At 38.4% G+C, this 13141-nt stretch overlaps 1 protein-coding gene across 1 annotated transcript in view; it reads left to right on the top strand.

Moving 5' to 3' along the window:
* LOC146489244 (tetratricopeptide repeat protein 27-like) overlaps positions 1 to 12119 on the top strand; it is a 28656-nt gene extending 16537 nt beyond the window's left edge. Inside the window, exons 17-30 of the mRNA XM_085107368.1 lie at positions 1291 to 1413; positions 1666 to 1743; positions 2025 to 2120; positions 2582 to 2635; positions 3197 to 3295; positions 4663 to 4715; positions 5182 to 5260; positions 6524 to 6610; positions 7899 to 7959; positions 8388 to 8440; positions 9050 to 9127; positions 9633 to 9744; positions 10532 to 10632; positions 11516 to 12119. Of these exons, the coding sequence (XP_084963494.1) occupies positions 1291 to 1413; positions 1666 to 1743; positions 2025 to 2120; positions 2582 to 2635; positions 3197 to 3295; positions 4663 to 4715; positions 5182 to 5260; positions 6524 to 6610; positions 7899 to 7959; positions 8388 to 8440; positions 9050 to 9127; positions 9633 to 9744; positions 10532 to 10632; positions 11516 to 11632 (1191 nt within the window). The 3' untranslated portion in view covers positions 11633 to 12119. The remainder of the gene's footprint in view (positions 1 to 1290; positions 1414 to 1665; positions 1744 to 2024; positions 2121 to 2581; positions 2636 to 3196; positions 3296 to 4662; positions 4716 to 5181; positions 5261 to 6523; positions 6611 to 7898; positions 7960 to 8387; positions 8441 to 9049; positions 9128 to 9632; positions 9745 to 10531; positions 10633 to 11515) is intronic.
* Positions 12120 to 13141: the final 1022 nt, after the last annotated feature.

Below are 13141 nucleotides of genomic sequence, written 5' to 3'. Positions count from 1 at the left end.
AAAAAAAAACGTTTTTTCAAAAAAATTAAATTTAGGTCATGAGAAAGACTAGTTCAAAGTGTCGCTGGTCTTTATTTTTACTAAAAGTGTTGAAAATTGCAGATTTACGTAACCTTTTCCAGATGTTCTCACAGATAAGCCGCATCCCCTATTCTGAGCAAAACATTTCTATAGGCAAAAATATGTGGCTCAACATATTAATAAAAATATTAGATAAATATAAATATATAGATATTATAAAGATATAAATAAATATAAATAAAAATATATAAATATTATTAGATAAATATATTATTAAATATATATTATATATTATTAAAAATATATTAGATTTCAAGGTCCATCAGTGTGGAATTCCATTGATCTACTTTGTTTTTATTTAAAAAGAAAATGAAACAGCACTTAATCAAAGATTACTAGACATCTGTACTTCGATTTCGATTTTGTTATTCTAAGATAAGAAATAATACTGTTTTGCAACGTAAGAATTATGGTCATTTTAATATACTGGTACTTTACTTGACTCTGTTTAACTTTATTTTTGTGTGTATTTATGTGTGTTTGTTCTTGTGTCCCTGACCTTAACATTTAAATTTCTTTTCTTACAGCTGGCTGCCTGGCATTTTTAACTTTTAGGTTATTTCAGGCAGCCAGCACCCCTATCATCTCTTGTATGTATATATTTATATAATTTTTCTGTTGTAATAATAATGGGGTCAAATAAAGTATTGTTGTTGCTCATACGCCAGTGTTTAATTGGTAATCTTTCATCTGCAGTGCATTTACATGTTTGTGGTTGGTGCTCATCCCTAAGTACTCCAAGGGTTTTTCTTGCCGTTCTTTGGCTTTACATCCTCCACAAATACCAACACTTCCAAATTCCAATTGGACCTGGAATACACAGACACCTTTGAACACGCTTAGGAGCTCTTTGGTACTCTGTGGGTAAACGAATATTATGGTGCTCATCAAGTGAATCATTAATGAAGTATTTTAGATGATGAGGCACATAAAAATTGAACAATACTATACGGGCATTTCTCTGTCACCAGCACTTTTGCTATTCTATACTTTTGAACAAAGTTGCTTGTCTTTTAGCAGAACAAAGCATGTATTTAAGACTGTTAAACCTATATTTTTCTAGTACTGTTTTACTACTCATACTTATTACCAGACAATACGATGATTGGTCTTGGACAGAGACTTACATGTATGTATTTTTGCTTTATGTGTGGTAAAATAAAATAATTATATGGACTTCTTTCCTTAAGCTTTTTGTTTTCCTTCCAGAGAGATTTAGCAAAGTTGTTGCTCCAGATGGGTGCAGTCAAGGGTGCTCTTGAGATCTTCCAACAGATCCATGCCTGGGAGGATGTTGTCTATTGTTATCAGAACTTAGGCTGGTATGCTAAGGTAGGCTAACCACGATAATGTGTGATTTCAAGCATTAAATTCTCCTGTAAAATGAAAACAATAGTTCATTTTGATCCCTAATTTCTATAAAAACTGCTGATCCTATTGTGTTGTTTTTGGTCTCGTAATCCCCCAGTCGTAGAAGCGATTCTTGCTACCTTTTGTTTCTACTGATTTAATAAGACAGTAACTACAGTGTGTTTACATCTGATGTATGTAGCAAATACTTATGTGTTTATTTGACTCCTGAAGGCAGAATCCCTGATAAGAGAACAGCTGAAGACAAAAGAAACTGCACTCTTGTGGTGTCTGTTGGGTGATACATTAAAGGTATAATGATTTTGATTCATCAAAGCCAGTGTGAAAGCGTGCGTTTAACCGAAACCCACTTTAATATTGATTTTTTGTGAAATGTTGATCACACAATCTGCACTCCAATTGCTTTTGTATGTGAAGTGAGAGGTGCATAATGACATCACTTTGTTTATTGTTTTTCATCCTGGTTATGCATAAATGTGCCATAAGTTATTCATGTACATCTCAAGGAGATTTGCTGTTAAGCTTTGCTTATCTTCACCGTACCTGCTAGCTAATCAACAGATTCTTTGCAGGAGGCTTCTTGTTATGAGAAAGCCTGGAAACTATCAGGACATCGTAACTCAAGGGCTCAAAGATCTCTGGGATACATGTATTTAAGGGATAAAGAGGTAAGTGTTCTGTGTTGCTTGCTGGGGTGGAGTGTTTGCTTTTGAAATTAAACCTAGTCAGTTTTTTTTGTACCATTTGTGTACCACTGGCAGAAGATATAACAATATGTGTAGTACACTGTAGAATCATGTGAAGAGGTGGGACTTTTCAAAATCTTTATTTGGTTTCATTCTTTAATTGAGTGTAAAACATTGCTTGAATAATATTATTGACTTTTGTCTAGTTTGGCCTCTGTTCATAGGTTAATTCCCTTAGTTACCAGCGTACACGTCTTCCAGGGGAAAATGAACTGATACCCAAGGGCATATTTTGAAAGCAAAATCGAAAGCAGGCCGCAGTCCCCCCTGGGTTCACTTTAAAGTTTCTGTGACCCTAGGTAACTGTTTGAACCATGTGGTGTTGATTGTATATTATAAGTGTTAATATTACATTGAGAAAGTTCTATTTTGTTGTACTGTAGTATGCCAAATCAATACCTTGCTTCCAAAAGTCACTGGAAATCAACTCCTTACAGGTACGTTGTGGTGTAGTATTGAGTAAAGCAAGCATTTTATAGAAGCTTACATTATCAAGGCTTTCTGGGTTCTCAGACATCGTCTGTTACGTTCAGTGCATGGATCCAGAAAATACATAGGTCAGTTTGAAATGCTTACCCAAGGAGAATGATTGTGTGGCAACATGTTACTTACTGTATAATTCAGAACAGAAGCTAGAAAGTGTGTCATGACGGTACATTTTTAACATTTACAAGTAATTATTATATGACAATCAACGGCAGAAAATCAACAGCAAGAGAGCAATGTTATCGTTGGCCTTGCGAAGTCAACGAAAATAGAGTGAATATAATATTGTGTTTCTCGGTAGACCATCATGACGAGTACACGTTAATTTCATGGGATGTAGTTTTTTAGTTAATTTAAATCTTTGATTGTTTTGTCTGCCAGTGAAATTACAAAAGTCCCACATACCGTAAAAACAACTTAATCATCCTGCAACAATACCCAGATTAAACTGAATAGTGAATTGCAGATTTCAGCATCCGCCACATACTTATTAGTATCTCCACACTCTACAGGAAGGTGTGTGGTTCTCGCTTGGCTGTGCTGCATTAGCAACAGATGATTTGGAGATCGCATCTAAAGCGTTTCATCGCTGTGTTTCACTTGATAACGAGGTATATATCTTAACAAGATTATTTTCTGCTGATCTTTCAGTAAAGTGCTACTATGACGAAATTCGCGTCTTTCTAATCTGAGCCATTTTAAAACCTAAACAAGTAGTCTGTACGTGAAGAAGAATGCTGTTTACTATTTTCAAATATCTCTTTTTGTTCCGGAGATATTCAAGTTTTTAAAATATGCAAATTAGCTAAGTGATGACGTCATAAACTCAACCTAATTTTGATCAAATATCATGAAAAAAGATATCTCAGCCAATTTGTATCAGACATGCTTGATTCTTTGCAGTTACATTGTTCCAGGTGCGCTTCATAATATGAGCTTATCAGTTTTGATACCATGGCAACATACTGGGTTCCAGTCCTCCCTGATACTTCAGGCTTTGCTGGCCACCTTTGGCGTTCTGTTTTGATATTTGCTAATGGTGCCTCATCTGCATGATCCATCAAGCGTATAAATATGTTAGGTCGAGTTCGTGGCTGGTTAAATGTTTTTCAAGCTGAAAATCACTAAATTATTGAAATCAGGTTGGAGGGGACTGGAAAAGAGTGAGTTGCCATGGGAACCGAATTTTTTATAGCCGTAGGTGTATTGCCCTTAGAACTATTAGCCTGCCAGGTTTCAATGGTCTCTGCTGTAAATTGACTGAGATAGCTCTATTTATATACTTGATGTTATATTGAGTTGAGAATATGACGTCATCAGTCATCTCATTTACATATTTTACACATTTTTCAAACTTAAATATCTCCGGAACAAATGCAGGTTTTTAGAAACGGTAAACGGCGTTTTTAATCTTTCCTAGAATTCTATGTGATAAACCTTAAAATTCAAGAGGTAAAAGCAGAATTATAAAGTAGAATCCACTACTGACCGCGTCCTTGAGCGCAGGTATCCCGATAGGAAGGTTTTCCTCAGTATTTGAGTTAGATTTAGATTCAACAGATGACCTTTGAACTTCTCATCTTGTATTGTTTTGATAAGTTTAGCACTTACTGTAAGCATTATTGCAATTTTAATAGCTCTTGATCGCGGGACCTCTTCTTATGAATGAATAGTTGTGAGTTAACGCAACAAAGTGGAAGAGGAAAGCGGACGGAAAAATGCCCTTTTGTGACTGACTTGACGGCTAATTATTATTACTGCATTTTTACTATGTCTTCAGTCTAAATTGCCGACACTTGGTTGTTTACGACATGAACACAACGTTATGAAAGTCAATTTAAGCAACAGGTTGCTTCAAAATGCATCAGGAATTAACTGTCTTGTTGGTCGCTCAAAGACATATTGCCGTCCTGTTTCGTTAACTTACCTATTCCTTTAATTCTGTGCCGTCAAATTTTGTGTAACGTTACACCAACAGAATGCGGAAGCCTGGAATAATCTTTCAAGTGTTTACATCAAGAGGGGTCAAAAGTAAGTACACTTAGTAAGTAACGGTCGTTTGTAAGTTTTAGCTCCGCTATGGCTGCCTTTTGACGACTGTTCAGACCTGAATCAGTTAACTTTACCCTTTGGCAGCAATTACTCACCTCCTGTTTATTTATCACGACGGGAGCTTATAATGACAAAACAAAGAAACAAACAAATAAACAAAAAAAAAAAGCAAAACAAAAAGAAAGAGTCAAGTTGCTTAAGTTCAGGTGCAATACCACTATTAATATGCTGGGCATTTTGTGGAGATTTTTTCTTACATCGTCATGTCAGTCAGTCCCGTGCCATGAACAGTTGGTGAATTTGTAGGTATCATTATTTTCACTATCTCAGTATCCACTATGAAGTACTTATTATTCGGCTATCTTAAGAGCTATCAGGCTCAGAGCTATTCGACTCTTGGTACGTGAAGAAGTTACAAAGGTTTGTATTTTCCGCGGAACTTCAGGTCACGAGCACACAAGACACTCAAGGAATCACTGAAAGGAAATTATGAAAGCTGGCATGTGTGGGAAAACTTTTTAGTGGTGAGTTTAGTCTGATAAACTTTGACTGAATATCTATAGCCAGTACGTTGGACACGTGGTCACGCTGAAGGACAGAATAGGTTGTCACCCGGCTTGATTCCCTATGAATGAATTTACTGACAACGTTTCTTAGTGAAGACCCTTAGTTTGCTCAATAATCTCTTTTGTGAGGTATCCGTTCCCGCACTACACATATCGCGGCCCTGGGACGTATAAAGAATTGTTTACCGCCCAGTCAAGTCTATTTGTTTTTCACATGCAAGTGCTGTATGGTCCACAAAAGTGTTAAGGTTGTAGAAACGGGCTGCAAGGGTTATCCGTGCCCCATTCAAAGCTGTTTAGTTAAACACATTTTAAAATTGTTTTATTCATAAAAGCTGCTTTTGGATTTTTGCCGACTACAGATTTTGCACGAATGAAAGCACAAGTTAAAGTTTACTTGAATTCTATGTCAAAGCCAATGGTTCAACTTTGTGTTACCAATGTTCATTTTATTAAACCTGGTTTAATTAAACATGTTTTGTTGGTGTGAATGGGGCTTAGATACGCCAAAACTCTCTCCTTCATTTGACATGTTTAAAAGGTTCACAAATGGGTACCTTTTTATGAGGAATTGAAGGTTATTAAATGTGCTTTAGCTTTTAAGCGGATTAACGGAGAAACAGTGCCATATATTAGTGAAGTTTTGAAACTTCATAGTGAAGTTCACTCTACAAATACTCGCTACGCTGACATAAACTTCATTTGTCCGAAATTTACAATGTGACGGAGGGAGGACGGAAATTCAGTGTCACCACAACTCAACTGTGGAATGTGCTACCCGTGAATCTGAAAACGCAAGCCACTGTTTGTAATTTTAACAATAATTATGTTGACTTTCTACTTGAAAAACAAAGATCTATTTATCATTTTCAACCATAGTAATGATTTTGTATATTGTAATCAATTTTCTAGTCATGGAGTATCTATAATTTATGCACGTTTTTTTCTTTTCTTTTTATCTATTTGTATTGATTTTAGTCTTGAGGGCTTCAAGTTTATTAGTGTTAGGCAGTATTCTGTATTACCCTCGCTAAATAAAGACTCGGCATGTGGTGACGAACAGCAAATTTTATCGACCTTATTTTAGGATATTTTATCCAAGTTGCCCATAATTCAGCCTAAGAATTTATACTGGTCAATTGTTTCTTTGTAAGCCGTCCGTGAGAGCCTTTATTCAAGGTCTTGTATATTGTCTTAATACTTGGTTTGTTTTCATGTTAGGTCAGTGTTGATGTTGGTGCTTTTAGTGATGCTATTACTGCTTATCATCGCTTGATGGACTTACGTGATAAATACTGCGATACAGAGGTTAGCAGGGAGAACCCTGATTAGCCTGAAGAACAGGCGTTATTTTTAATTTCTGCGTTTTTCAGGCGAGCGGAAGCAGCACGAGGCGAGCTCGGACCGCGAGTCTCGCGCGACGGGATGGGTCTCCCGTCGCGCGTGGCGCTCGCCTCGTGCTTGCCTCCGCTCGCCTGAAAAACGCTTGTTCTGCAGGCTAAACCCTGATACATGCACTCCTCAGATAACCGAAAAATACAAGGACACATGAAAGTTGAGGCAGCTTGAAAATATATAATGTCTGAATTTTAAACATCGTTTCAGTGTTTCCATCCACTTTGTACGGTAGAATTCAGTTATCTTAACCCTCTCACTCCCAAGAGTGCCATATGGCACAAAAAGTCATTACGTGCCCAATATTGGGTCAATTTGTTTGAAATTTGGACACCAAATAGATCTTGGAGAGATCTGCACAATGGAAGCATACAATCGTACCTCCCTCCTACATAAGACATGATAAACCACCCCTCCATTTTTTGTAACTTTTTCCTCTTACACTTTTAAGACCAAGTCACCATTTGACAAGAAACTATGTGCTGAGATCTGCAAATTAAGCTATAGTTTAGGGGTATACCCAGTATATATGAGAAGTGAGTTTCAAAGGAAATTAGTTTTTAGTAGCTCTGCTACGAAAATTGTTTGTTATTTGCAGCGTGTTTCATAACAGATTGTTTCTGTCGAGAGACTATCTGCTAATAGCTGTCTCGCGGCCGGAAGTTGGATGTTGTTAATAAAACAATTATTTCGAGGGTTTTAAGAACATCAAATTTCCAAACCACCTAGACAGAAACACTTTCTTGTTTTTGTTGTTCACTACTTAATTTTCTTTGAAAAAAATTCACTGAAACTGGAGTTTTGAATTTACAACTCAACAGTTTTACCTTTTAGGCAACAAGTAAAATGAAAAAGACGACTAGCATACAGGATTTAAATACAATGAAAGCAACCTGCTTGTTAATGATTTAGAAAAATACGTGCGAAGCTTTTTCGGCGATTACTGTTCATCCGGGGTTTTTTCCGCCAGACGAACGAATAACAGCTCTTCGCGGATGAGCGCGATCATGTCACATGATCAATTCGAGCCAATCACACTCTAAGAAACAATTTGTGGTGAACTTTAATGTACTTATACCCTGTAATATTGCAGGATAATCGAAAGGAATTTTCATGCCTCAGAAACATTGAAAGAATGTGCCAACCGCATTTCTTCAAACTTAACATGTGATGTATGATAAACGTGTCTGTTATATTTTAGATTTTAGAGATTCTGGTGAGAGCGGTGAATCAAGGGTTATTGGACGTCAATCAAAAACCAGGTATGATAGTCATACTGGTTTGTTACCGCCGGCTTGATTACACACTGGTAGCATTAAGAATGAACACAATAAAGTGACTCAGTTGTTAAAGGTTGTATCATCATCATCATCATCATCATCATCATCATCATCATCATCTGATTTTGAAGCATAAAATGTCTGGATTTTTCCAATGTTTCAATGACTGGAATGCCTGTCCCGTCCATCCAACATGCATCCGGTTATGCACAGGCACTGTGGCAGCAAAGCATGATACCTATGGAAACAATACAGGTGCATGGTAGGGTGGGGGAAGGGGGGAAGCGGCCTAGATTACCACTGATTGTGTTGCTAGTGCATGTTCGTCAGTTCCCCGGACGTATCAGATTGGACCAGTTTCATGTCAAAATTTATGACTACATTTTAATTTTTTTTTTTTTTCATTTCAGCGTCAGATCTCAAGCCAAATCTCCTTAAACTGATGGGAAGACTTACCTCTCAGGTAATTTACTTGATATGTATTGGAAACGAACCGTTTGAAGTGGTTACAGTTTACTCTATCGAAACAGCGGTCTTTTCCCAATTTGGGGACGTATGGACCCACCGCAGGGGTAACCCAGTATTCATATGTCAGGAAAATCCCAGACGATCAGCGGGGTCACTGTTTCCCTACCGTCCCAGATTGTGCCGAGATATCGGGAAATCGCCAGATGTCTGTCCCAGATTTGAGGTATTCATCAGTGACAGACGCCATGCATTTTTATTTGTCGGGGGGAAGTGGGGAACTGGAGCGAAGCTATTAAGAAGATTGGTAACGAGCTAAAAATGTCACCGACCTCCCCGACAGTAGAAATTTGAGTTTTCATATGTCGGGAATAAGTCGCCGACCATCGCAGAAATCTGGGACGCGTCACGAAAATAGAAACACTTCCGATTTCTCTGCGACCATCCCAGGCGATAGGGAATGTTTACTATTTCCAGTTTTCGTTAGTCGGGAAAGGTCTGGGACGGTCGGGAAACAGTGAAATCCCCGATCGTTTGGTACTTTCCCGACATATGAAAACTAGACTCTGGTAGTAAGTTCATGATTCGGTTCCTTTCTTCTGTCAAGGTTACTAACAATTCTGAGTTATGGAAGCTTTACTCGGATCTATGCTGGACTGACGAATCTCAAGAGGACAAAGAAAAGGTTTGTTAAATTAAATTCGCTCAGCAACTCAATTATTTTAAATAATTATCCTGGCGTGATGGTGATGATAGTCCAGACTCCAGAAGACTGAAAAAAATTTTACTTTAACTACATGTTTCATCTTTCTACTGTCATCGTGGACTTCATAAACGTTTCAAAGCGTCTAAAAAGCGTTTAAAATGCGTCTAAAACGCGAATCAGCTTCATAATCTTTGTATTTTTACTAGTGTGTTATTAATTAATTTTCTTTACATCGTTCTACCTTATCCTATGTTCATTTTTTGTAGATTCGAACCTATCGTGTAGACTTTGAGTTTAGTTTCTATGCCGTAACAGAATTACTGCAAAAAGGAAAAACGAATAAAATAATCTCATTTGTTATTTGGAGTGCGTGAAGCTCTTACGAGAGTCAATTCAAATGACCGTTCCGAATAAACTTTGCACTTAAATACAAACGTCGGTCGGCAGCCCAGCCCCTGGTGAGTAAATTCACTTTCTGTTGCAGGCCCTACATTTCTTGGTCAAGGCCCACCGAACTAAAACCCAGGCTCCTGGCTGGGAGAATGACCTGAATCAGTTCAAGAAAGTTATAGAGTTGACTCTTTACCTCTGTCATGGTAGGTTACTGTCTGAATGGACTGTATCTCCTATGCTCTTCAGGGTGACCTTACCACTGCTAAGTTCAGTTTGTTGTCATTCCCTCCTCTCACCTTCCCTAGGGTTCAGGGGTTTACGTAATTTGGTAAATTCGCAGCTGAAACGTTCATGGTAAACTCAAACTTTTAAGATACAAATTCCAGACTTAAATGACTCCTCCCATGTTTTCCAACTACTTTGAGACGGGCATTGGTAGTTGCCCGTAAACTTACCAAGGGCGCACTGTTGTGGAAGTTATTCTTGTTCCGGTTTAGGAATGAACAAAAGAATACTCTTTGCTGAAGTGACTAATCTCGTACTTAGATTTCTTCTCACCTTAGAGTTGGAAGATGAGATGAGGAGAAATTATATAGATAAGAAAGATAAGGAGATGACCTTTGAACGAATTTTTCTGCGCACGCGTAGCTGTCAGTAACGTGGGGGAACTGTCAGAAGACACTGGCTGTTAAGTTTGTGGGCTATTTTCTCGATATTTCGACGGGTAACGTGTAATGAAGACGAACAGTTGTTTTCCTTCTTAATCCTGAAGCTGAAGAATCTTTCAAAGCAGAAAACGTCGCCAAGAGTAACTCAAACGTAAAGGATCATGGACGAGATCCCCAGCGGGCCGCGTGCGATTTTCCCGCCAAAACTGTCCCAGTATTTTGTTCATTCCAAAAACAGAATAGGTCCCAAAAGAACACGTCCCCCTGTAGCCTTATTTTGGACCAGGGAGACGTGTGAACTTTTGCTTTGTTTATCCTTCAGTTTACATAAAAGTGAGTCAAGGGAAAAAGGACAAAACTGAATCAGTTCAGCTTCTGTCATCAGCCAAACTCATCCTCAAACAGTTGATTACAAGAGCAAAGGTCAGTGATTCAAGGCTTTTCGTAAATAGATACTGGCAAAAGAATTATAACATACAGATAACTATTTTGGATAGCGGGTATCCTCTTTTTTTGCCCTCACACCCAATGTGCTCCCTTATTGTTCTGATTTGACACACACTGGCCTGTTCTGACTGGCTCAATCGTCTGATGCACAATGATCGCGCCTGTTTCTCGACATCAAATTGTGCGATTATTAAGGTTTGATGACCGTGGCCAAGAGAGCCACGTACTTACTCGCGGCATGTATCTTGTGGTATGGTTCTTAAGGCGTGCGTTAGTTTAATAAACACAAAAAAGGAACATTGTTGTTCGTTTGATTACCACAAATATTCGGTGAAATGATTCATATAAATGCGTGCAGTGTATCGGTTGATCAATCATCGCGTTAGAGTGTTGGTAGTTCCGAAAACATCTGATTAAACTCTCCCTGCCTATTGCTGGGTCAGCACTGTCATCCCTGGCTGTGTTGTCCATGCAGACCTCCTTTCATATATAGGTATACTCGGTATACCCTGGAGTGGGTTGCTATAGGCAGCCGGGCAGAGGGCTGGTAGTCGGATTTTGGTGTGGCGATCGGGAATTAGTTTTCGAGTTAATTGCGATGGTGATATGAAGAACATTTAACTGCTTACTTATGAACATATGGCACAAGACTGAAGGGTAGCGTGAGTATCTGTAAACCTTTTTTAAGTTTGGTTGTAATTTCACGGTTGTCAACGCTATGGGCTGGGTGAAAATACCACAAACTTAGTAGTTCATCGTTTGCTGAATTAAAACTCGGTCTCTTAGTCTAGTAGGTAATTTACTCGACGACTTTATACGTTACACTCACAAAGTTATCATATGCTGCATTTTTCAACAGAAACTCTACACGGATTCACTAACAGGAAATATTCAGACAGAACTTTCACAACCGGTCATCGACTTAGAGAACAGCCTCCAGACAATTGCTGACTTGATTTCCAGTGGCAAGAGTTAACATTTGAACTCTACGCAAGCAAGAAGGACTGCTTAGCTAAATACTGCGCCCTGAACTTCACGAGCGGATTCGATTCTGAAGATCGTGATCTCCGAAGTACAGATTAATAACAACTTCGAAAACAAACAACGAAATGTAAAAGTAATGTTTCGATTCTTCTTACATGAATTCTAACGTACATAGAGAACAATGCGCAAAACCTAATTTACCCGCGAGAGGCACTATTCTCGTTTCGTTTTGTTAACCATTCTTGCCGGAAACACGAAACAGGACGGAAAGTAGTAAAATATTAGCGAACGACCAAATAAGAGCACTACTGATACTGGGCTTGAAAGATTTGTCACTCGCGCAAGGCAATTACAGCGTCACACCACCCTCACGTGAACAATCGTTACTCGCTGAGCCGAACAAAATTTGTGTAAACGAAAAAAAAAAAAAAAAGGACTTAGGAGAATAGTTTGTAAATAAAGTTTAAAGGTTAACTGTAGTTTTTTATGTTTGATCGATCATTGTTTTCAACTTGGACGACTACAATCATCATAGTGGTACACCGACCGCAAACCCTGTTATTCAACAATTACCTTTCACAACTTTCCCAGATTTCGTTACGCTTAATTTAGTTAGCTTTGTGTGTACGAGGTTCACGTTGGTTTTACATGGTCAGCTGAAAAATTGTAGCTAATGGTGGAACGACCACACTAAAGATAGCATGCGACTCACACCAAGCGAGAGGGACATTACAAGCTGTTTGACTTTTTCACTCCGACAAAGCTTGAAGGCGCCGACGTTGGAGTGTATTTACGTCTTAACAACCCTTGCAAAAGGTGTCTGCGCATTTCACATTTCTCTTCAACTTTTTTCCACAACTGGAAACGATATTCAGAGCACCTTTTCCTGTCGCGAGGGCCTTCATCGCAGCAACGATTGGGCATCGTTGAGAGTACCATGCATTTAAGCTGGCTAGAACCGTTTGCATTGTCGGCAGTGAGGATGACATGAACCAAAACAAAGAACAACACCTGAAAAAGTTTTACTGTTGGGGTCTGTAGCATGGTTACCATAGTAACGGAATGTCAAAGCTCTCATTAGTATCACCAAGTGATGATCTGATCATTGGTACAAAAAGAAATTGTGTCCAACCAACAGGGAAATTTTTCAAATTGTGTGTGGATTAGACCACCTTAACGCTAACATTCTGGCTGGAGTGTATGCACATATTAACAGCCCTTGCAACAGGTGTCTGCGAAAAAAAAAAATTGGATCATACCCAATTTCTCTTCAAATGTTTACGTAAAAAGCTTTCTATTGATAAGCTTGCTTTTCACATGCCGACCTTTTTCATATAAAAAACTTCAAACCATACATAATGGGGACAATTGCCAGCAAACTGGAACTCGAGCAGAATTGACCTGTTGGTGGAGGTTGGTCACGTGTGAACACAAATGTTTGGTATATGCCCTCCAGGAACACCAATTAACCCTAAAGTCGCCAAAGATAATGTATTTTGTG

The sequence above is a fragment of the Pavona decussata genome, unplaced genomic scaffold (genome assembly GCF_977016875.1).
Source record: "Pavona decussata unplaced genomic scaffold, jaPavDecu1.1 SCAFFOLD_6, whole genome shotgun sequence".
Taxonomy (NCBI): domain Eukaryota; kingdom Metazoa; phylum Cnidaria; class Anthozoa; order Scleractinia; family Agariciidae; genus Pavona; species Pavona decussata.
The sequence above is the reverse complement of the archived record's forward strand: the minus strand, read 5'-3'. Positions and strand labels throughout refer to the sequence as shown.